This window comes from Elephantulus edwardii, unplaced genomic scaffold (genome assembly GCF_000299155.1).
Source record: "Elephantulus edwardii isolate Elephantulus edwardi_28Jun2011 unplaced genomic scaffold, EleEdw1.0 scaffold00297, whole genome shotgun sequence".
Taxonomy (NCBI): Eukaryota; Metazoa; Chordata; class Mammalia; order Macroscelidea; family Macroscelididae; genus Elephantulus; species Elephantulus edwardii.
The window spans coordinates 1,459,357-1,484,238 of NW_006400047.1; the positions used below are offsets into that span (position 1 = coordinate 1,459,357).

General features: G+C 39.1%; 1 protein-coding gene across 1 annotated transcript in view; it reads right to left on the minus strand.

Moving 5' to 3' along the window:
- Positions 1-23,506, minus strand: part of DNAJC25 (DnaJ (Hsp40) homolog, subfamily C , member 25) — a 29,577-nt gene extending 6,071 nt beyond the window's left edge. Inside the window, exons 1-3 of the mRNA XM_006900847.1 lie at positions 23,177-23,506; positions 3,713-3,865; positions 500-970 (exon numbers count right to left, since the gene is read on the minus strand). Of these exons, the coding sequence (XP_006900909.1) occupies positions 500-970; positions 3,713-3,865; positions 23,177-23,503 (951 nt within the window). The 5' untranslated portion in view covers positions 23,504-23,506. The remainder of the gene's footprint in view (positions 1-499; positions 971-3,712; positions 3,866-23,176) is intronic.
- Positions 23,507-24,882: the final 1,376 nt, after the last annotated feature.

The following is a 24,882-nucleotide window of genomic DNA, read 5'->3' on the forward strand; positions in this document are numbered from 1 at the left end:
TATGTTGTGGATTAGGACTTCTAGTGTTGTTCCTAGCTTTTCTGTAATGAAGTTTATAGTCCTTGGTTTTAGTCCTAGGTCCATGATCCATCTTGAGTTGGTTTTTGTGTATGGAGTGAGGTGTGGGGAAACTTGTCTTAAAGGTTAATTTTTGGGGGAGCTCTGGTGGCCTAGTGGCAAGGAGCTGCAACTACAATCCCAGAGGCTCACGGTTCAAAGCCACCAGATGCTCTGCTGGGGAAGGAAGGACAATCTCCTCCTGTACCAGTCAGATCTGATTTGAGGGTACACTCACACAAATAAAATAAAAAATTTTTTTAAAAAATTTAATTTTCTAACTAACCCACTATCCTACTACCAAATATAGTTATACTTTCAATAAAAGGTTATTATTTACTTCTTAGATTTAAGATAGTTGAGCACTTTGCTCTGATCCCGACTGCAAAACTCATTTTGACTAGGCAGAGTGTGATAAAATGACAGCAGAAGGACCACTCACCTCATAATTCTCCTTTATCCAGAGCTCTCGCTTAAGGAAATTTTCCTTCTGATGATCTTCTAGACTGTCAAACTGGGACTCTGACATCTTCATAGACTTACGTATGATATACAGTCTCTCCTCCTCTCCATATTCTTTGCCTTTGATGTTAAAATTATAGATCCACCGGCAATACCAGACTATATATGAGCAGAGATGAAAAGGAGCCAAGATAATTTGAAACAGGAGAAGGTCACGTATTTGGGGTTTCTGATAGCCTCCCTTTATATCTATTTTACTCTTTATGATGTTCTTTATGATATTCTCCTCCTCATCACGAATTTCTTCTTTGGACTTTTTATTTCTGCCTTTTTCTTTGGCTTTCTTCAGCAGTCCCTGCTGCTTGGCGATTTCTGTAGCCTGGATACGATACTTGGGCACGGTGGCGAGATAGCTGATTGCCTTGTTGTAGCTATTCCACCAGCTGAAAAACTAGAATATTCGACAAGGAAAAATAAGCCCTTTTTTATTACCAAAATTCACTTACAAGAAAGCAATAGCAGAGATTCCTGGTGAACACCAGCATCTAAAAACTCAATCTGATGAAATGAAAGTAAGGCTCTCAAAGATGCAACATGTAATATATATTTTGATTATCCATTTATTTGGGGTGAATAGTTGATATTTAGATTATTTCCACTCAGTTGTATATTACATCCACACAACAAAGAGGAATGGCATTCTGACACACAATATGACATGGACTAATTTTGAAAATATCATATTGAATAAAAACAACTCTGATGCATAAAGAAAAAATATTGCTTGATACCATTGAGACAAAAGTTTATTTGTGTTTTCAAGAACTTAAATGATGAAATGGAGAATTGTTTAAGGAATACAGTTTCTGTTTAGGATGATCAGAAACATTTAGAAATGTATCATAGTGATGACTGCACAACAAGAATTAAACTAATGTCCATAGGATAAATTTTAATGAACTTAAAATTGTTAAATTGGCAAATGTTTTATATAGACATTTACAAATAAGAAATGAACAGAGCCTAGGAATATTCAAGAATGGAATCTCAAAGTATAGAAGATAAACTCTGAGCTAAAGCAAAATGCAAAAGATGCAGAAAAAAATAGTCAAGATTACAGGATGGACAAGTGGGACTATACTGTGCTTTCACACTGTTAACATTTGGCTCTTCCAAATATTTAGAATATTACTCTTTAGCCTTCAATAGTAATTCTTTTATCATATAAGTGGAACCTTATTTCTGAGAAGTAATTGTCAAACTAGCCAATGGCTTTCTTTCAGTCACTTCACTTATTCAAGAAATACAGGATACATACGGCTAATTTGAGAATAAAAGTAGAGAAAATACAACATGTTACTGAAGCTTTTTTATTCTATTTCAGTGATTCTTGACCTGAACAGAAACATCCATAGGGAAATGTATGGGACACTTTTAATGGTCTCTATAGTGGAAAGTACTACTAGCATTTAGTGGATAGGATGCTAAATAGACTGCAAGGCACAGGGCATTCTCACATATGGAAGACTATTCCTACTCTGAAAACAAAAGTTCTCCTACTGAGAAACACTCAAATTGTTCTTTCAACTTGAAATCTTAGATCCTATGCATCTAATCTAGTAGCCACTAACTACATATGGCCATTTAAATTTTAATTAAATAAAATTTAAAATTCCATGTCTTAGTTACAGAGTAATATTCACGAGGAGCTACATGTGGCTACCATACTGGACAGCGCATCTATAGACAAAGAATATATGTCAGCACTGAAAGTCCTATTGGACATTGCTGGTAGATTCTTGGAAGACAGCCTCTAGCTGTCTTAACCTTTTCAATTTGATTGTTATCACTGCCTCACAGGACACTTTGATTCATTGTGGCATCTTCTCTCGTGTGCTGCAGATTCAAAATTTCCGAAACCTGAAGAGCAGCAACTCTTTTCCTATAAACCTCACCGCCATCAAGTCAATTCAGACTGTGAAGCTGTAATCTTTATAGGAGAGGAAAGGGACTGCCTATCTTTTTTTCATGGAGCAACTGGTAGATTCTTACTGCTGACCGTTTGGGTAGCAACACAAAACAAAACTAACTCCTGGTGCCCCCAGAGTGCCAGCTGTTGTTAGGTGCATCAAGTCAACTATGACTTATAAAGACCCTATCAACAACAAATCAAAGCCTTGCCCTAACTATCCTGTGCCATCCTCATGATTTCTGCCATCCATGAGCCCACTGTTTTCATTGTTGTCAATTCATCTCATCCTCGTATTCACTGACACTCAACTTTTCACAGTAGCATGCAGCAATAAAACTCATTATTCCTTGGATTCAAGCTTCTACCCTCTTCCCACCTCCTCTATAAAACAACTGGATTTATTCATCTCATAATAGCTTTAGATTATATTTTCTCAATAGTTTTGAGTTAATTTAAAATATGACATTTCTTTCTCCCTCAATCCTTCAAGGTCTTGCTCATAGAAGATATACAATATTTGCTTTTTTAATGAAACAATTTTTTTCCACTTGTTGAGTTTTCCTACTAGCAGACTCTCACAAACAATAAATATAAAAGTAAAAGTATCCAGCATGGCAAAAAGTATATAAGAAAAGTATTCCAGGCAGAGAAACCTGTGTATGTAGTATAGGTAGGCTGTGGATAGGCAAACACCAGATGTTGTGTCAATAAAGAAAATATATTGTTCATTAAAATATTCTAAAAAAATTTAAAAAAAAAAAGAAAATATATTGTGACCAATGTGTTAAGAGTATAATGAGGATACGCCATCTTTATGAATAAGTTCAAGGGGACAGCCAAAGTGTTAAGTAGGAACCAGATCATAGCGGACTTGAGAGATCCTATTTAAAAATTCAGATTTAATACTAGATAAATCATGGAAAAATTCTACAAAGGCAAATTCTGTGATGCAGTCATTCACTTTGTCTATTAAGTGGAAAATACTCTAGAAGGGAAGTGAAAAGAACAGTTTGATTTTGTTTCTTGAAGCTATATAATGACCGTCATCATCAATTTCGCAGATTTCCTACCAACTAAGACTGTAATACTATTGATGAGTTAAATAAATAACTACTTTGGCAATGCAGGAAATTAACCCTAACAAAAATTTTACAAAAGTACTGCTAGTTCAATTTTAATGGCTAGTGCTCAGACACTCAGCTACATGCATCCAATACATACCTGAAACACTGAAATAGCACAAACGCTGACCAAAATCACAACTCTAACATCCACTTTCGGGGCAAGCCGCCTGCTGTAGTAGTGGTAGTAATGGCTGTAGTACTCTTCGGGATGGTCCAGCAGGTAATCATAGTCTTTCCGTGTGTCTTCATCCTGTAGGTAACACAATATCCAATTTCATAAGACAATTCATGAAATGGCCTTAAATTAGCCTCTTAAAATTTTATGATTATAAAGGATTAAATTGAGTGAAGTAACTGTTTTTAAAAAAACCAAGCACAACTCCAAACACACACATATATAAGTATGTTTCTCAGACTTTAATATTAAGTAGAAAGCATAATCAAAGTTCCTGAGTATTGCTAACTCTCCTTGAAAAAGAAAAATACGTTAAAAATCCTCAGTAACTATCATCCTTGCATTTTTTGCCTTATTGTGTACTATCGAGTTGGATCCTACTGAAACAAGAAGAGATTGCCCCTCCTTGTCCAGGAGAGCATCTGGTAAAATACAAACTACATGACTTTGGGATTGCAGTGTAGCTTCTTGCCACTAGGCCACCAGAGTTCTCTCATTGATGATTTATAAGTCAGTTTTATGCTGCTAAGGATGCTGCTATGTTCCTATAATTAAAGAGCATGCTGACATCTACTATCAATAACTACTGATGTAAAATATTTCTCTTTTATTTAGTGTATATACATATATACATTTTTTCATAATCATGTTTCAGTCTCTTGAAGTATTCTACTGAAAGTCATGATTATGACAGCAAAAAAGTAGATGAAACCACTGTGTGCCTACAAAACTTCAACACATCTTAAACACTGAGAAGGCAATGCAATGAAATGAAGAGTATTTGTCAAAGTCTACACACTCCAATAGCTTTGCAACCCTAAACAAAAACGTTTACCTCTCCTAAGTCTTACTCTTGTTCATTTAGGAAACAGAGATACTAATACATACTGGACTAATTTTATCAGACTACTTTGAAATTAAATATTATACATTATACATACAAAAACATAATAAAAAGATACAGCACTTTACTATTTATAACATAGTCATAGCCCTACTCAAAATGTGTTAACATATAGATCTTTTTTACTCACACTGACATATTGAAAGAACTGTAGCATTTAAAAATGCTACTCTGAATGTTCATAAACAACACCTTTTCTAACTCTAATCAGCTGCTAAAAGGGCTAAGTGTCATTCTTTATTGCACTATAATGGTGAAGAGCTATTACAAACCGGGTTATCATTTGCACTTTGTCCTATAGGAAACTTACACTTCAACATTTCTGTTGTGGAAAATGTTAAGAACAAAACATTTAAAAAAAAAAAATAAAACCAACAACCAACTCTATAAGGGAGCTCTCATAGCCTTGTGTTAAGAAGCTGTGCTGCAATCCCAAAGATACATGGTTCAGATTTACCAGCTGCTTCTCAGAAGGAGGAACAATCTCCTCCTGTGCAATTCATTGCCTCTGAAAACCCTTGGAGGATCAGCTATGGGTCAGTTCTGACTTGATGGCACATACCAACAACGTAAGTATTTATTAATATAATTAAGTGCAAATAAATAACTGAAAGTGGTTTTTAACTTATTTTAACTTACGGATTTTAGCCTTTCTTTCTAGGATGAATTACTCAACACTCATCAAATTGCTGATGATAGCTAAACGAAATTCAAATCTTTACCTAAAAAAAAAAAAATCTTTACCTAGTATCTGGCCTTGCTATTGCAGTCAGAGTCTCACAAGTCTCCTAAGGGCTTCCTTCTATAACTTTCTATTTTTAATTTCTTAGATTTAAAATAAGAAATGTGTTAATGCCAGAATCTCTGGTAAAATCATCACATTTTTCTATTACAAATTTTTACTTTAGCAGACAGCATTCTCAGTAATAGTTCCATTATTACAATTATTCTTTAACCAGTATCGTATCTAGTTTAATGAAACATGAACACAGTTAATGTCTAGTCCATGGCACTATCTGCCAGGGGTCTATTTTATATGAAAATTGTCTGTTGGAGAAGGGTTGAGCTGAGCTGAAATTTTTTCTAGACTCACTCTTTTTTCTGTTCTATCAGAAAAGATGTTCTGATGACAACTGCTAGAAGCCTGTCAGCCCTACTCCTCCTTTACCCCAGCATCAAGTTCAGAGCCTTTACAAAGGTCACAAAGAAAAGTTAAGTCTCTTGATGTACCTTATTTTTTCCATTCCCCTCCTCATTCTTTTCTTTTCTTTTTTGGACTGATTATATAAAAGTATACTGCATTATACCTAAAAATACTTGTTTAATTAAGACTCTCAATGTTAGCAGATGCTTTTTAAAAATGTCATAAATCTTCTAGTGCCGACTAGGTTACAAACAGTTTTGAAATGAAATGCATCTTAGCCTCTTTGTTTTCTTCTTTGCTGAAGCATCCTTGAGTGCTATGTTAGTGATCCTCTCGTTTTTGTTCTTATCTTAATGAAGGTCACATTCTATAGTGTATCTGTAGATATCCCTCTTCAAGCATCTCACCCCTATCTTCTTATAGTCATTATCTTCTCATTGGTTTCTTGGGACTTTACTAGGTCCTAAGCACCCCTAGATTTTGGGTCAAATCATGTTCTAGTGCCAGCAACTCCAAAATCTATACCTTCTGTTTGGCTTCTCTGCTGTAAGCATAACCTTTAGGATCTATTCTTAAGTCCTTGAAGGTCGGATCTGACCTGAGTCCTCTAACTATGCAATTATCACAAAAGGTTTCAAGGCCATATCTGACTTCTATTCAGACAAACTACTAGGTCCTAAGCACCTCTAGATTTTGGGTCAAATCATATTCTAGCACCAGCAACTCCAAAATCTATACCTTCTGTTTGGCTTCTCTGCTGTAAGCATAACCTTTAGGATCTATTCTTAAGTCCTTGAGTATAGGATCCGACCTGAGCCCTCAAACTATGCAATTATCAAAAAGGTTTCAAGGCCATATCTGACTTCTATCAGACAAACATCTTTTCTTTGGGGTCAACTATAAATTTTAAGACTGTGTTTTGATCATGATAAGAGTTTGGAGGTAAACCATGTCCTAGCAGCATTTATTCAACCAAAACCGTCACTCCAGGGTTTAAAGCTTTCTCTCCACAATGAAGAAAATGATCTTTAGGTAGAGGTATGGATGATGCCCTTTACAAAGTGTTCGAGGTGGTACAAATGGTCAGAGTTGGGAAGTCTCAACAGTCTAAGTCAAATCCTATTCTTGAGTAACCTCTCTAGCTTGGAATCAAATAGTAAGAATAAGAATATGAGGAATACTAGTGCAGAAAAAAAGACAGCATTACAGGGACCAGATTTCTTGCTGGGATCCAATGAGTGCTACAGGTACATTCTTACTTTAATGCCATGTTTCTTTTTCTACTGCATATCCTGGAACTAAGTCCTATCATAGATCCTCCCCCTACTCCCCCCAAAGCCTACCTATGGCCAATAAAGTAAGTTATCATTTCCCTGGAATGCAACAAAGACTCCACAACTGGCCCAAATGCACCTACTTCACATCTCTTATCACTGGGAGATGTGTCCTCTTTTGACCAAACCAAATATTCAGATAGCAATTTTCAAAATTTGGTGTTCTTCCACTGCAGGGTGCTCTTTCTTTCTGAGTGTCTGTCCCTCCCTCCCTTCCCTTCCAACCTCAAGAGCTCCTATCAATCCGGTAGGACTCAAACATTATCGCCTCGGAAAGAACAGACCACTTATTCCAGCTCTAGTGACATTCAGTACCTATTTATTATAGCACTTATCACATTGTAATTATAAAGTTGTTTGGGTTTTTTTTTCTATTCTTTGAATAAGAACGTCTAGAAGATAAGCTAAGTCGTTAATCTCTGTATATCCAAGGCCTAGCACAGTGCCTGGCATTCATGAAATATCATCTCAAAAATTAATGAAATTTTGTAATGCTCTCCTTTTCTAAAAACATCTGTCTCTGCAGCCACATAGGTCTTCATCGCACCAGCAAGGCTAGATGAGTGGTTATGTCACTAAAACGTCAGCTTTGCAGAAAGGACTGGTTTTACAGCCTTTAAAAAGTAAGCTAATGTGGCTAAAGTAACTTAAACCTTAAAACAGTTTAATATCTTACCTTTCAATAAGGTAGTATTTTTTTTCTTTCAGCAATTGTGTGGATCATAAGGTCCCAGGGTCAGAAGATTCCAACTTCTTTTCAAACCAAAACCTTTAAACTTGTTTCTTCCTGCTCTCTGTCCTGAGCCTCGACAAGCAGGGCAATAAGCTCCTTGTTTCTAATCTCTACAGGAATAAATGGTGCTTCTGCTGGTGTCCACTCCATTCCCAATCCTCTTGGGCATATGCAGGAGGACTGCAACATAACCACCAGTATCTAGATCAAAAGTGAACAAGAGGAAACCCACAAGCAAAGAATATACTGAATCCTTCCTTCTCTCAAGCAAATTATCATCCCACCTTCCCAGAGGCAAAAATATATTAGCTTCTTGTTCTTGAAAGAGATAATTGCTTGCTTGATCTCAATAAACATAAATTGCAATAATAAGATATTGCAACCAGTTTTACATGAAAATGTTTCTATTACACAGAATGAAGAAACTATTTTAAGGATGTTAAGTATCATGAATCAATAATATATGAAACCTAAAACTATTTTCCTCATTTTTAATAAGAGAGAGAGTGTGTGTGTGTGTATCCTATTTTTATAAGACATACACAAATGAGCCTTTAGAAAAATAAATTTTATCCCCCTAAATTTTTTCCAGGTCATTACATCCTATCAAAAAAGAGAAGGAAACAAACTGTTAGCAGTTTCTTTTCTTGTTCTGTGACTTCTGTATCAAAAAAGAGAAGGAAACAAACTGTTAGCAGTTTCTTTTCTTGTTCTGTGACTTCTGAGTCACTAGTGCATCTATCGTCTCATCTTAATGTGGTCTCAGTAACCTCCATGACTTGAAATATTACCTAGAATAACTGTAACTCCATCTGTTCTTCCTGCCATCTCCTATTTCCTAAACACATTTTTAATGTAATAAATACTTCAAATTCAGCAAGCTCAAAAATCAAACCTTTTCCTCTAGATTTCATATAAGCTAGCATCATCATCATAGTGAAGTTTTTTTAAAAAAAAGAAAAAATGTTAAGTCATTTTTTACTCAGCAAATACTTAAGCAGGTATTGGACTTTGTATTGAATACAAAAGAAGATAAAAAGACAAACTAATGTCTTGGTCACCACAATCTAGTAGGATTGAACAAGCAAGAAAAAACCAGGGAAAGCAGCCCACAAACCTCACTGCTATCGAGTCAAATCTGACTCCCACAACACTGTAGGACAGAGCAGAACTGTCCCTGGGTTTCCAAGCCCATAAGTATTTATGGAAGCAAAAATACCTCACCTTTCTCCTGTGGAGCAGCTGGTGGGTTCAATCCACTGACCTTTTGGCTAATAGCAGACTGGCTAACCAGAGCTCCTTAGTCCAAGCAACCTAAACTACACCCATTGCCACTGGGTGGATTCTAACTCACAGCAACTCCATTAACACAGAGACCTGTCTTTAGGCTTTCCAAAGGCTACAAATCTTTACAGAAGCAGATGGCCTCATATTTCTCCTTCAGAACAACTAGTGGGTTTATACCTTTATCCTTTTTGGCTAGCAGAACCACTGGACTACCAAGGCTCCTTTGTTCCAAGCAAAGGAAGCAGCAAACATAAGGGACTCAGCGAAGCTTGAGCAAATAAGGAAAAGTTAGGAAGGAGTGGTAAGTGCAGCTAAGAATTAGGTTTGGTCAAGAACTGCGTAGTTTCTTATATCCATGCTAACAAGTTAGGGTGTGATGGCTGTGCTATTAAAAAAATAAATGTTCTAAAATATGGGAACATGGAGCTCTAGTGGCCTAGTGGCAAGAAGCTGCGCTACAATCCTGAAGGAATGAGGTTTGAATCCACCAGATGCTCCACTAGAGAAGGAGGGGCAATCTCCTCCTGTGCCAGCTGGATCCGACTTGACAGTACACAACAAGGGGAGGGGGAAGAAAGATACTAAAGTGGCCAGAGCAGAAATATATTCTTGAAAGAAAACTGATAGTAAGAATGTAAAGAATGAATATGAGACAAATTTTAAAGACAAAGTAGAATGGACAAGAATTAGTGATGAAAAGGGTTTACATAAGAAAAATCCTGAAGGTTAACACTGAATTATCTACCTATAATTACTAAGATTTTTTTTAAAAAATCAAACAACTCCTTCTCTCAGTGGAAAGCTGGAGCTTCCAGAAATTATCTATTCATAGACGCGGTGTTGTGCTTTCACTTCTCTTTCAACTAACCTATTTTAACTACATGGAGAGACAACTTGTAGAAAACTGTTTGTTGTTAAGTGCCGTTGAGCCACTTGCAAACTCACAGTAACCCTATGTACAACAGCTCTGAACCGTGCTCTATCTTGAGCCAATCTCATCGTCTCTGACACACCTACCCTCATTGCCCCAGTCACTGAGTCAATCTATCTCATTCAGAATCTTCCTCTACTACACTGTCTCTCTACCCTTCCAAACATGGCATCCCTCTTCAAGGACTGGTCCCTTCAGAATCCTTGGTAATGCAAATACAAGTTTTCAGAGAATGGAAAATTGTGATTACAGCTGTGTTGTGCTGTGGAGTCCAAATGACAGCACCCCTACAGAACAGAGCAGAACTGCCTTGTGGGGTTTCCTAGGACGTAAATCTTTACAAGAGCAGAGGACCAGATCTTTTCTCACATAGAGCTGCTCGTTGAACTGCCAGTCCAATAGCAGCAAAAGAGCAAACCTAAACCAGGGCTCCAGAAGTACCTCGAAACCCTCTGCAGTCGACAAAGAATGAAATGAGGGTCTTTGTACTGCTGTCAGCATCTCCAAATGTTGACCTTACTCACAATAATTCTGCATTAGCTAAATAAAATAAAACAAAGCCCAGCTTCTGGCTAGAACGACAGCAGCCCAATAGTTTTCATGTTGATCAAGCATTCTGACTACTAATATTATGAGATACTGACTCATAATGATTGATAACATTGTGAGATATGATAATGCCTAGAGGTACTTCTTGGAGTCCTGGTGGGACAGTGGTTAGCTGTTTGGCTGCTAACCATTAAACTGGCAGTTCAAACCCACTAGGTGCTCTGGGATCATTTGGTCTGGTGAAGATGTACAGCTAACTGCAGAACCAGAACTAAACATATCTGAGTATAAATAATCTAATCAACTTTAGTCCTAAATAGAGAATAGCAGAAAATAAGGAAGAAGCAGAAAACAACACTTATGGGTTCATAGCAGAAAGAACAAAATGTGGTACATAAACTCCTTTTCCTTTCTTCTGGGCTCATGGGAGAAATCATTATTAATATTTTATCCACTTTATCCCACTAAACTTAGGTAAGCCCTAAAAACTCTTAGTAATGTTGCACATAGCCATAACTAATCAGAGCTGGCATGTGAGGTGAAAACAATTTGCCATCTCTGGTCTATATGCTTAGTGTTAGAAAATGAAAAAAATAATACATGCAATTAGTTTTTAACAACAAAATACACCAAAGAGTTCCAAGGAGAAGAGAATAAAAATGGTCCTTGGTGTAAAAAAAAAACCAAACAAAAATCTAAGTCACTACTATACCTCATCAACATACCTTATTGCTAGAATAAACTTTGCACAGTTTTGCTCCTATGTTTTTGCTGATCTAGTTTTCTTTGTATCAGAAATGTTCCCAACAAAATAAAAACAACAATTAAAAAAAAATGTTCCTTCACTTGTTACAGAGGTAGCTCCAAAAGTACTTTTCTCCGATCTCTTAAAAAAATGCTTTCTCTCGCACAATATACTTTGTACACACTTATATAACTTCAATAAATAACCAAACAGTAAGTATCTGTCTTCCTTATTATACTAAGAGCTTAGAGGCAGGATCTTACAATATGTTGTCAAATTCAACAACTTTGCCCTTTTCTTTGTTACACTCTCCTCCTCCAGCAACTATGCCTGCACCAGGATAAAGAGTTGGGAGGAAAGAACAATAAACAGTAACATAATGGGAGTGCTTTTCAGTCAAATTCTCCATGCCACATCAATCAGACTGATAAAAGTAAACTGAAGTGCCCCTATGACGCATTCCCTTTCAAGATAAAGCTGAGTAGAAGACTCTCTCTACATATAATTTAGCTGACAATCCTATGCCCTTTATATTTTCAAGACTCTTCCCTATGACATTATCTGCAAACTTGCAAAATGCTATCAAAGATTTCTACACGCATACATCCCACCTGTTTCCTCATATGCTTATTTCTATTTCATCCAATATCTATTTAAAAATTATTGTTATCATTTTAAAACCCTCAGAACATACTTTCTCTTTAAAAATAGTACAATTTTACTCTCATTAAAAAAAAATTTACATTTTTATTTCCAATCTTCTTTATTCAAAACCACAAATAATCTGTAGTAAAATAGTTACCTAGGCTTCCCAAAAGGTCAAAACACCAGAAATCCACTTTCAATTTCTAGTCTATCTAAAAATTTCTCTAAATTACACATTTTTATTTCATAAACAGTCATTATGCCAGACACTGTGCTAAGTATCATGGATATACACAGAAAAATGAGGAAGATGATTTAACAAAAAAAGAGATGCACTCCTCAAAATTGACAGTGCAGTGTGATAAGTGCTATATCCACATAAAAACAAATTCTAGGACTAAACTTTGTCCCTTGAGAGCCAATTTTGACAAATGAGTAAGAATCCACTTATTGAACTTCCAAAGTCCATGAATTCTTCTCTCTGAATCCCAGTGGTCAAATACATGAAATATTACTATGTTAAAGCACTGCTGTTGTTGTTGTTGTTATGTGCCGTGGAAAACATAATTGTGTTTTTCAGGAGGAAAAGTCCTCCTGAGGCCTTGAATTGTCCATTACTTGAGAATGGGAACTGAACTAAGTAAGCATGACTCAAAGAAGACATCTGACCACAGTATTTTGCCTCCTATAATTACTGATCCTTTTTCTGGTTTTTCTCACTCTCTCTATGAACAGGGAATCTCTACTGTTAAAACAGTAATAAGCACCTATGAAAATAAAGTCTTTTCTTACCCACTGTATTTAAAACACATTGTTGTTGTTATGTGCTGTCGAGTCACTTGTGACTCATAGTGACCCCTATGTACAACAGCCCTAAACCCTGCTCTATCCTGTGTCAATCGCATTGCCTCTGGCACACCCATCCCAATTACCCCAGTCACTGAATCAATCCACCTCATAGAGGGTCTTCCCCTCTTGTGCCATCTCTCCACCCTCCCAAGCATGATGTTCCTCTCCAAGGACCGGTCCCTCCTTACAACATGTCCAAATTATGTCAGACGAAGCCCCAGAATCCTTGCCTCCAAGGAGCAGCCTGGTTTAATCCTTTCTATGATGAATCTATTTGTTTTCTTGGCAGTCCATGGTACATTCAATACTCTTCTCCAGCACCACAGCTCAAAGACATTAATTCTCCTTCTATCCTCCCTAGTCATTGTCCAACTCTCTGATGCATAACAAGTGATTGCAAAGACCATGGTCTGTATCAGACACACTTTAGTCTCCAGAGTGACACCATTGCTCTTCAGTACCCTGGAGAGGTCCCTAATAGCAGATTTTCCCATCACAATACATTTTTTTTATTTCCTGGCTGCTGGTGCCAAGAGTGTTGACTGTGGAGCCAAGGAGACTAAAGTTGTTAACAATCTCAATGTCTTCTCCATCCATCCTGATCCTGCCAATTAATTGGTCCAGTGCTTGAGAATCTTGGTCTTCTTGACACTGAGCTTCAATCCATACTCAAGGCTTGACGCTCTGCAGCAAGCATTTCAGGTCCTCCTCAGTTCTGGCAAGCAGGGTTGTGTCATCTGCATAATGCAGACTGTTAATAGATCTTCCACCAATCCTGTCGCCACACTTCTCATAGAGCCCAGCCTCTCGGATAATCTGTTCTGCATGCAGGTTGAAAAGGTATGGAGATAGGACATATCCCTGGCATACACCTTTCCCAATTTTGAACCATGCAGTGTTACCCTGCTCTGTTCTGACAATGCCTCTTGGTCCAAGTATAGGTTTCTCTTTAGCACGATCAAGTGTTCTGGGATTCTCATTCTTCTCAGAGTCAGCCACAGTTTGCTATGATCCACGCAGTCAAATGCCTTTGCATAATCAATGAAACACAGATAGACATTCCTCTGGTACTCCCTGTTTTCAGCTAGATCCATCGAACATTAGCTACAATATTCCTAGTACCACGACCCCTTCTAAACCCAGCCTGGACTTCTGGCAGTTCTCTGATGATGTGCTGTTCCAGTCGTTTTTGGATACTCTTCAGTAGAATCTTGCTTGCATGTGAAATCAATGATACTGTTCTACAGTTTCCACACTCAGTTGGGTCACCCTTCTTTGGAATGGGAACAAATATAGATCTCTTCCAGTCAGTTGGCCAACTGATTGTTCTCCAGATTTCTTGGCACAACTTGGTGAGCACATCCAGGGCAGCATCTGTTAGCTGAAATACGTCAACTGGTATACCATCTATTCCTGGGGCCTTATTTTTTGCTATTTCCTACTTTTAAATTGAATAAGGATGACAAAAGGCAAACTGATGCCTTTGAGTTGTAGTCTTCGAAAATAGCACTAACTATCCCATGGACTGCCAAAAACCAATCAGGTACGATTTAGAAAAGGTGCAGCACAAGTGCTTTGTGGAGGCAGAGATGGCGAAACTTCATTCCATATATTTTGGCCATGTCATTAGGAGGGGCTAGTCCCTGGAAAGGGACCTCATGGTTGGAAGGGTAGTGGTTAGGAAGAGAGGAAGACCCTCAATGAGATGGATTGACACAGTGACCACAGAAATGGAAGGATGTCAAAGATGATGAGGGTGGTACAAGACAGAACAGGGTCACTATGAGTCGAACCTGACTGAATGGCACCTAACAACAACAACAACTTATTTTAAAAAATCACTATTTTCTCTTACACAGACATTTTATTTGGCCAAGACCTCAGAGTTGTGTCTTAAACAAATACATTTCTCACTTGGTCAGAAATATATTATCAACATTGGGATATCTTTGGTTATTAGCAGCTTTAGTGGAACTCTAAATAGACAATAGCAATTAGCTCTGGTACCCTAGTGGTAAGAAACTGCACTCCTATCCCAAAGGTATATGGTTCAAATCCACCAGCTGCTCTGTGGAAGGAGAGGCAATTCCCTCCCATGTGATTAACTGCTTCTAAAAATTCGCTGGAGGGTCAGCTATGGGTCTATGGTACACAACAAAAACAACTTAGTTTCTAAGATCATATGCACTAAAAAGTGTTAAGAGACTTGAAAGCTATCTAAAAATTGTATATAGAGAAAAAAGTTCCTAGGCCCCAGTAACTTACAATTAAATTATTTCAACTTTCAAGAAAGCTCATTTCTATTAGATAAACTGTTTCAGAGATGGAAAGTACCTATTCATTCAATAAAGCAGATACAAAATCAACTTCTCCCCCACCCCCGACACACACACACACACACACACACACACACACACACACCCATCGCAGTTAACTAAAAATGCATACATCAGCTCACATGCACATACTTTATTGTTAAGTACCCCTTTAAATGCCTTACTGTTAAAATTTATGAAGCAAATGCTAGGCTACAACAAAAGAACAAACAGAAAACCCTTTAAAGTTTACAGATGGTCTAAGATCTGCTGTTCCTGCTTCCATAAGATAAAAGATGGAATTCTCTGTAGACTTCTGCATGCCATTTTTAATTCAGAATCCCTGGAATGCACCAACATCCCACTATTACATATGACCTTCCCATAGCAAAGATCACATGGACTGCTTAGCTCTCACAAATTCTTTCCAACATTAGGTAACAGTTACATCCTATAGGTGTAAACAAGTAAAACAATCTCAACAAGTAAAACAACAAGTTACATCCGCTTCTCAAGAGGATCATTTGGAAGACTGGGGGACTCTGAACTGGATGACTCTAATTCACTAGATCTTTTATTTGTCCAGAAATTAAATTCTCTGGCAAGCTCCTCCTAATTTCCCATTATGACAGGTACAAAAATGAAACCTCCTAGCTTGTTTAATAATTCCTTCCATAAGCAGTGAGCCAGTCCTTTCTGACTTCAAGAAAGAGTATCTAAAGTGATAGTTTCTGAAAACACTGTACTTGAGTCTGTGCCCATCCCTATAAGGTTAAACAGGTTTTCATAAAATGTACCCAAGAATGAATTTTCATCCTAGAGAGGGTTAAACCAGGCTACTCCTTGGAGGCAAGGATTCTGGGGCTTCGTCTGACATACTTTGGACATGTTGTAAGGAGAGACAGGTCCTTTGAGAGGGACATCATGCTTGGGAGGGTGGAGGGACAGCGCAGGAGGGGAAGACCCTCTATGAGGTGGATTGATTCAGTGACTGGGGTAATCGGGATGGGTGTGTCAGAGGCAATGTGATTGGCACAGGATAGAGCAAGGTTTAGAGCTCTTGTACATAGGGTCGCTATGAGTCACAAACGACTCAACAGCACATAATCATAACAACAACAACAACAACAACAACAACAAACTATTCCTAGATATTTTCTCTCTCAGATAATTTTCATTCCCTTACAGCATAATAGAAAAGCTACAGAACACTCTTCTCAACTCTCATTCCATTTGAGGCATTTGTAGCTAACACAAACATCCTATTGAGAGTACAGCGTCAAAGTATTCTTTCTCCAGATGTATTGATTTTTAAATGCGCAGTATTTTTTTTTCTTTTGCGCGTGTGTGTGTATACTTCAAATTGGATCTGACTGGTACAGGAAGGGATTGCCTCTCCTTCTCCAGCAGAGCATCTGGTGGAGTTGAACCGTGTACCTCTGGAATTGCAGTGCAGCTTCTTGCCACTAGGCCACCAGAGCTCCCTTAAATACCCAGTATTTTTAAATACTGATTTTTTTTTTAACGTTTTCTTGAACTGACAAATGATACAGATTTATGCTAGCAAATATATCAGTACTAGACGTCAGGGATAGAAACCTTTAGAAGCATTGAGATTGGTACTCTAAATTTGTCCTAAAGTCTCTTAAAGAAGTTGACAAGAATTTTCAGGATCTTGGGGTCCCTCCTCATGACAAGAATTCCTGTTGTATTCATTCATATTGCTAATTCTGCATTTGTGCTGACTTCTTTTCTCCAAGTTCTTGATTTCTCCAGGACTTTGACACAGCAGGGCTTTGGAATACTGAGGGCCAAGTTTCTGCAACTTCTCTGGACTTCTATCTTTCCTCACTGCATAAAAAAAGAAGTTGAGGTTTTATATGCTGGGCTGCCCTGGATCAAGATATTTCTCTCCTATTTTTCTAAATCTTTCTTCAAGCATGCTTTTTACTATTTAAGTAATATAAGTAACCAAAGCCCTCTGGCCATGGTGTTTCCTAGCTCCCACCTAATCCTCAATTAATTGCCAATAAAAATTACAATCTCAGTGCTACTGAGAATTTAGTAAAATGTGGCAGAGTACATAAGGAATTTTGCTAACCCAAGGAAGGCTGTGTTTCTATGGTGGTTCAAATTCACCAGTAGTTCTGTAGGAGAAAGATGGGCAATCTTCTCTCCAGGTGATTTACAGCCTTGGAAACCTAGTAGAGGGTCAGCTTATGAGTTGGTTCCCATTCAAAAGCAATGAATGAAATGATAGGCTTACTAACTTAGGACTCTGAAAGTTATCCAAACTGCTCTGGGAAACATTAACAATGAGCCTTTAATTCCCTGATGCTTTATTTTCACTTCAGGAGAGCTCAACTAAAGAAAGTATTATGTCTCAAAGTACTATCCATAAACGTTAGTTAAAGTTACAATTAAAATAAAAATTTTATTTTTAAAAAAAGTAGCTTATATAGTAACACAGAAAACTTGGTAAAGAAAAAAGTTACAATTACTCTGCAATTATAAAGATGTGTTAGATGGGACTGGTAATATATCCATCAAGTTTCACTGGTGATTTTTTTTTTTTTAGTAACTTTGTGATTTTTTAAAGATGGCTTGAGTTTTATAGCAAGCACAAGAAAACATTATCAGGTTAAATATCTCCATTACTGTTCTCAACTAAACAACGCTTCATGGCTCAGTGAAATCTTTGTCAAATGAGTAAACCCGTATTAAAGAATATTTCCTACTACAGACTCTCTTTTACCCTAAGGCAGAACTCATTCCCACCATTTAACTCCACATTTGTTAAGCAGCTACTGAAGTACAGGCTACTGAAGTTAGAGGGGATTTCTCACACTTATTATTTAACGGGTCTATTAACAGTCCTGTGAGTAGCAAGAACTATGGCCTTGCCACAAGTCCCCTACCCAAGGCCATACAGATTTGTTAGAGCCAAGAGTCAAACATCCTCTCTTCTGACTTGTTTATTGTTCTGAGTGTTTCTCTTGTTCCAAGATAAATGTCAAAATTAATAAGATTTCCAGAAAACAAATTTATGCCACACCAATTAACGTGATGACTGTCTCTTTCATGTTTTATTACAGATTCCAGTAAAAACAATCAAGTTGCTTTCCAAGTGTGAACTGTACTTGATTAATATGCTTTCAATAAATCAAAGGATTCAAAATGCTTCACATAACAATGTCAGAAAAAGGAAGAGGAAACACCTTTTTCATGGAGTCTGCAGAGCAAAGAATCACTTTTGTTTGGCCTTTCTAAGTCAGTCTTCTCTCTCACCAAATGAATGGGTACAGGTATGCAGGCAGACCACCAAGAGGACTGAACAGTTTACTAATTAGACAAATAAAGTGCATGGACCCCTTTGGTTGTGTCGCTAGGTGGCCTCAAGTCAGTCTGACCCACAGCAATCCTATGTACAACAGAACAAAACGTTGGCTGCTCCTGTGCCATTCCTCACAATTCTGTTTGAGCCCAGTGTTGCAGCCACTCTGTCAATCATCTCACTGAAGGCGCACCTCTTTTTTACTATCTACTTCATTCAACAGGATGTCCTTCCTCAAGAAATGGTCCCTTCCGAAAACATGTTCGAAGTATGTAAGATGAAGTCTCACCACCATCCTTATTTCTAAGGAGCCTTTTTGGCTGTGCTTATTTCTATAGATTTGTTCATTCTTCTAGCAGCCCATGGTATATTCAACATTCTTCACCAACATTACAATTCAAAGGCATCAATTCTTTAGTCTTCCTTAACTGAAAATACCATGACTTCACTTGAGTGCTCAAAGTGACACCTTTGCTTTTTAGTAATTTAAAGACATCTTTTGCAGCAGCAGTGCCTGTTGTTATTATTGTGTTGATTGCCTTCAAGTCAAGCATGACTCATAGCAACCCTATGAACAAAAAGGCTTGAAGCCCCTCTACAACTATCAACATTTATCAAAGTTCATAGGGTTTCCAGAGGCAAGTTATTTAGGAAGTGGATGCTACTCCTGCTTCCAACTGCCTGATGCATCACGTCATTTATTTCCTGACTGCTGCTCCCCTAGGCATTGATGGGAGATTCAAGTAAAATAAAACTTTGACAATTGCAATGTATTTTCCGCTTGTCATGTTGCTTACTGGTCCAGTTGAAGACTCCTATTTTAAGCTGAGGTGCAATTCATATCGAAGGCTGCAGTCTTGTATCTTCAACATTAAGTGCTTTCCTAATCTCTTTACATTCCTGATGCTGAAATCTTCCTTTAGTTGAGCCTCTCAGATTATTTACTCAGCTCACACTTTGTATAAGTATGGTGGAAAGATATAATTCTGACCTACCTTTCTTGATTGATCCCTTTGTCATTTGAATGACTGCTCCAGGTTTATGTCCAGGTTCCACAGGAACACAAATGTTTTGTTAATTCCCATTTTTTTTCTGATGTTAGCCACATTTGTTATGATTCACACAGTCAAGGGCCTTGGCATAGTCAATAAAATACAGATAAATATGTTTCTACTATTTTCTGCTTTCAGTAACAATCCATCTGATAAAAGCAATAATATTCCTTTTTAGAATTATCTTCAGCAAAATTTTATTTGTGGGTAATATTTATTATTAAAGTCTACAAAGTTTTGTCTACTTGTTTTTCTATTCATATAGATTTTATTGTACGGCATTAACTATTTCCCTTCATCTTTCCATCCCATCCCTTAATTCCCTCCCGAGATTTCCCCCAGGCAAATAATGCTGTTATGATCTTCTATGACTGAATGTTTGAAGAGCACCTCCATGATGTTTGTGTTCACCTAGTGTTCAACTGAAAATTGAGCCACAAGGCTCAAAGTTCCGGGCACAAAGGGTAACTGAGTGCTATCACCTCATAAGTTCCACCAGACTCTCTAGACCAGCAAGCCTTTGAATTAGATTCCACATTTCCCTTCCATTCTTCACAGGGCCCTTGACTGTGGCTTTCATTTCCTTCCGTACCAGTGGGCTTTCTTAAAAACAAACAAACCCCAAAATCTGTGATCTGTGTGGAAGCTTTCAGAGCAAATTTATTTTCCACTCAATAACTTACACATTTTGTTTCATAACACGGTTTAAAGTCCCTCAATGTGATCAGCACTCTTCCCATTTTCTCCCTGGAATGATTTCCCATACCATTCTTATTCTTATCTACTACTTTCTGCATTCAAAGCTTTGTTTTTGGACAAATGTGACACCTTTGATCTGAGTATCATCACTTCCTGATCATGTGCTACTTCATGAGAAGTTTAAACATCATCTAATTCCTACTGGTACAGTAACTCTTGTACTCTTTCCATGATCCCTTCTGCTTTTCAAGTATCTTGTCCATGGGCTCCTTCACTATTCCAACTCAAAGCTTGAATTTTTTCCTGCAGGTTGTTTTTGTTTTTTCCTCCAAGTAAAAAAAAAAAAATAGAGAAATGCCAAAAAAGTTATTCCTTTTTGGTTTTCCAACCATAGGTCCCTGCTATTTCATGGTAACACTCTGTCTTCTCTAACTGCCCTTTGACGTCTTCTGTTTCTGTTCTACTCCCAAGGATCACCTTTCCCCCATTTGCTTTAGCTGTCCTATTTCAAAAGCAAGTTTCTTCTGACATCCTTCTTCCTCTTTTCTCTTTTTTCCTTTTAAATGGCCTTTGCTTTCATGTCATCTCACAATTCATCTGGTTGTCAGTCATTAATGTCAAATCTATTCTTTTTTTTTCCCAAATCTATTTTGAGGTGGTCTCTTCAGGCAGGAAACTGAATGCTATACTTGGCTCACGTGGACTTGTTTTAATTTTTTTTCAGCTTCCACCGACAAGCACTGGTGGCAAAACAACCTAAGTGTTGGGCTGCTAACAAAAAGGTTTCCCACGGTAGGAGCCTGGCCTTATTCTGATCAGTGATATTGAACTTCTCTTTCATCTCACTCCACAGTTGTAGTCTATTTGATTCCTGTGTAATTTCATGCAGGCAGGTCCACGTGTATAGTCACCATTTATGTGGGGGATTATTGTGCAATGTCCAGTTAAAACTGACTCACAGCTGACCCTCTGGGAAGATTTCAGAGGTAGTAAATTACATGAGAGGAGATTATTTATCTCTCACCCAAGAGGAGCTGACAGATTCAAACCACATACTTTTGGGTTGGCAGTGCAATGAATGCCTTATCACGAAGCCACCACAGCTCCTTTATATGGGGAGTGGGACCATGCAAATAAGGTATATGACACTCTAACGAGAGGATAAATCAATTTACCATCCCACTAAGTTGTAAACAAGCCATCACAGAGGCAGAAAGGAAGGACCTGTTGACCACCAAGAAAATGACACAGAAACAGAATGTTCCCTTTGGATTCCAGGTCTCTGTGCTGGGAATGTCCTAGACCTGGGAGAAAAAGAGCTGTAACATGTGATAGTGAGAAGCTGTGACAGCAAAACAAGACTGATAGGTAGTAGGCTTCCTGGCCCAAAGAGCAAGAGGGGTGAACACCTTCAGGCACTTGACAGAACAAGGCTTCCTGACCCACTGATGGAAAAGCTGAGACCTTTCACCAAGAGACTTGCTGATATAGGGCCTCTGGATACTTAATGAAGCTAAGTTTAAAAACCCATGGGGCTAGAAAGCTGACTTTTAGTCTGAGGCTTATTAGAGAAGTAGGATAGCTCTGGATTATAAAGAGCTATTTACTTGACCAAGCTGGGAAAAGGCTAGGCCAGCTCAAGTGGCTGAGGGTCTGGTAAAGTCTGCCTGCAGGCACAGCTAAGATGTCCTGTTTGAAGAACTGTATCCCAAGTGTTCCCTGATTCTGAACTGTCACTGTTATTTCCCTAATAAACTCAATAACATGAGTATGGTCTGAGTTCTGTGTAGCCATTACAATAACTTCTTACACTCACAGCAGTTGAGTGCGGTGAAGGAAGGCTGCAGAAGAGGTGTATCTGCCCTTACAGGAATCAATCTTGCACTGTTGATCTTGTCATTCTCCCCTTTATGCAAATAGAGGAGGTCAGAGGCCTTTGGCAAGCTATTTTCACAGCTGGTGTCTGGAATGGGATTCACTGCAATGGTTTCAGACTCAGAGAAGCATAGGACTTTCTAAGAATGAGGTGTAGAGAATAAAAATTTGGAGGCATGGGAAGTGAAGCATTTGATTCTAAGATGGTTACTTTGTTGTTTCTTTAATGACTAGGAGGGAAATAAGAGATATGTTACCGCAGAGGGGAGAAAAAGCCAGACTTCCTAGTGCTCTAAGAGACCCCCTAAACAACAGAACTGGGGATCTGAATACTATGCGCCAAAACTTACTTTGGGGTGTGTGTGTGTACCCTCTGGGCACTTGTCAGTGACGTTAAAGGTTTTTAACACTTACCGGAGCTGGGCAGAGGCTACCCCACAGAAGGGTCTGAGGAACCACCAACGAACGTCCTAATTGACGTACTGTATTTTGAGTCTCTTTCCTGATTCTGAACTGTAACCTGTTACTTCTCTAATAAACCCCATAATTTTGAGTATAATTTATGAATTATCAAGCCCAAGAAAAGAATGCAGAGAGGGAAGGCTGATATCAGAACTATGAATAAGGCTGGAGAAGGGAGGTATGTCTGACCTTCACCTTTCAGAAATCAGTCTTGGGCTGTTCAGTTTATCTTGAAGATAAAGGAGGTCAGGCACTCCGCCCCGCCATTTCCAAAGGGTGGTAGGGCAGAATCGTCTACCCACGCGTACTCCTAGAAGGGAACATTCTGTCCTCTCTAAGCCTTGAAATGGGTTCCCACCCTTGTCAATGGTCAATGTCAGAAAACATGTGCATCCTGAAGTTGTGATGGGGCGAAGCCCATTGCTGGGGTCACTGAGGACTTCGTTCTGCAGATCAGAGGCAGAAGGTGTGGAGCCACGCGCCTCTCGCGGCTGGTCCTCCCAGCCCATCTGCTCCCGCAGCCCTTACCTTGAGAGTCTCGTAGGCGGTGGCCACTAGCAAGAAAGCCTCCTCAGCGCTTTGCAGGGTCCGGCCAAGGCCCTCGTCGCCGGGCTCCGGCCGGTAGCGGTCGGGGTGATAGCGCCGGGCCAGCTGGCGGTAGGCCCGCGCGATCTCCGCCTTGCTGGCAGTGCGGCTCACGCCCAGCACCTCGTAGCAGTCCCGCTTGCCGCAATACAGACCCTCCAACAGGGCTCCCGCAGGCCTGGCCAGCAGCAGCAGCAGCAGAGGCAGCAGAGCCAACCAGCGCCGGCCGGCAGCCCCGGCTTCCCGGCGTGGAACGGGCGGCACCAACATCCCGGATGCGGCTGCAGATCCGCCGCGCCAGAGGCTCTCCCACACTCTGCGGTGCGCAGGGGACGGACGCCCGAGCCCAGCTCCACGTCAGCACCCGGCTCCTCTGCGCAGGCGCGGTGGGCGGAGCTGCGGAACCACTTCCTTCACTACCGTTGCTGGGGGGGCGGAGATGGACGCTTCAGTAGGCTGCTTCCGGTACTCTCCTCAAAATTGTCCGGCCAACAGCTGGAGACTTATACTTGATTGGCCATAGACTGCCAAAAGAACAAATCTATCTTGGACAACGCGCCGCCAGGGTACACCCTTACCTCCTCTTAGTGATGACACTTCTCATACATTTTAAGTGTGTTGTTAGGAGGGGTCAGTCCTTGGAGAAATATATCATGCTTGGAAAAGTATTTATTGTTGTGTATCTTCAAGAGGAAAAGATTCATAACTGACCCTCTAACGGGTGTTCAGAGGCTGTAAATCGCACGGGAGTTGATTAACCAGCTTTCTCATGCCGAGCATCTGGTGGATTCGAATAGCGTACCTTTGGAATGCCTACTGCAAAAGTCCAGCTCCAATTCATTCTGTTATCAGCGCAAAAAAAGGGATTATGTACAAAGGATTTTTAAACCAGGTCTCCAGCCCTGGGCACACTCATCTCACTAATCACATGCTGCCTTTCCAAAAAGAAGGTGTTAGAAATCCCAAGCATGATGGTAAATAACTCTTGAAGTTTATAGCCCTTTACCTGGTTTTATATTTCTCAGACTCAGTACTACTGACATTTTGGATACTTTGCCTGTGGAGGTACTATCCCATACATTGTAAAATGCTTAGTAGCTTTCTTGGTCTCTACTCACTTAGATACCAGTATAACACTACCCCTGATGTGAAAATAGAAATATTATCCCAAATTACTGTCACCATATCGATACCATCTTACCCTATAGTAGCTCTGTTGGCCTACTGGCAAGAAGCTGAGCTGCAATCCTTAAGGCAAGCCTTTGGAGGTCACCACCTGCTCCGCAGGAGAAGAAGGAGAAGTCTCCTCCCATGAGATTAACTGGCTCTGAAAACCCCCCAGAAAGTCAGCTATTGGTCGGTTCTGATCCTATAGTACACAGCAATGTTATTGTTAAGTATTATGGAGTCAGAACCAATTCATATCTGATCCTCCAGTGGATATTCAAAGGCTGTAAATCACTCAGGAGGAGATTGCCCATCTTTCTCTCGCAGAGCAGTATGTGGATTTGAACAGCATATATTCAGATGACAGTACAACTGCTTACCCATAGGTCACCAGAGCTCTCTCAAAGTGACCCTATAGGGCAGACTAAAACTGTTTCACAGATTATTTCATCGCTATAAATCTTTGTGGAAACAGATTGTTA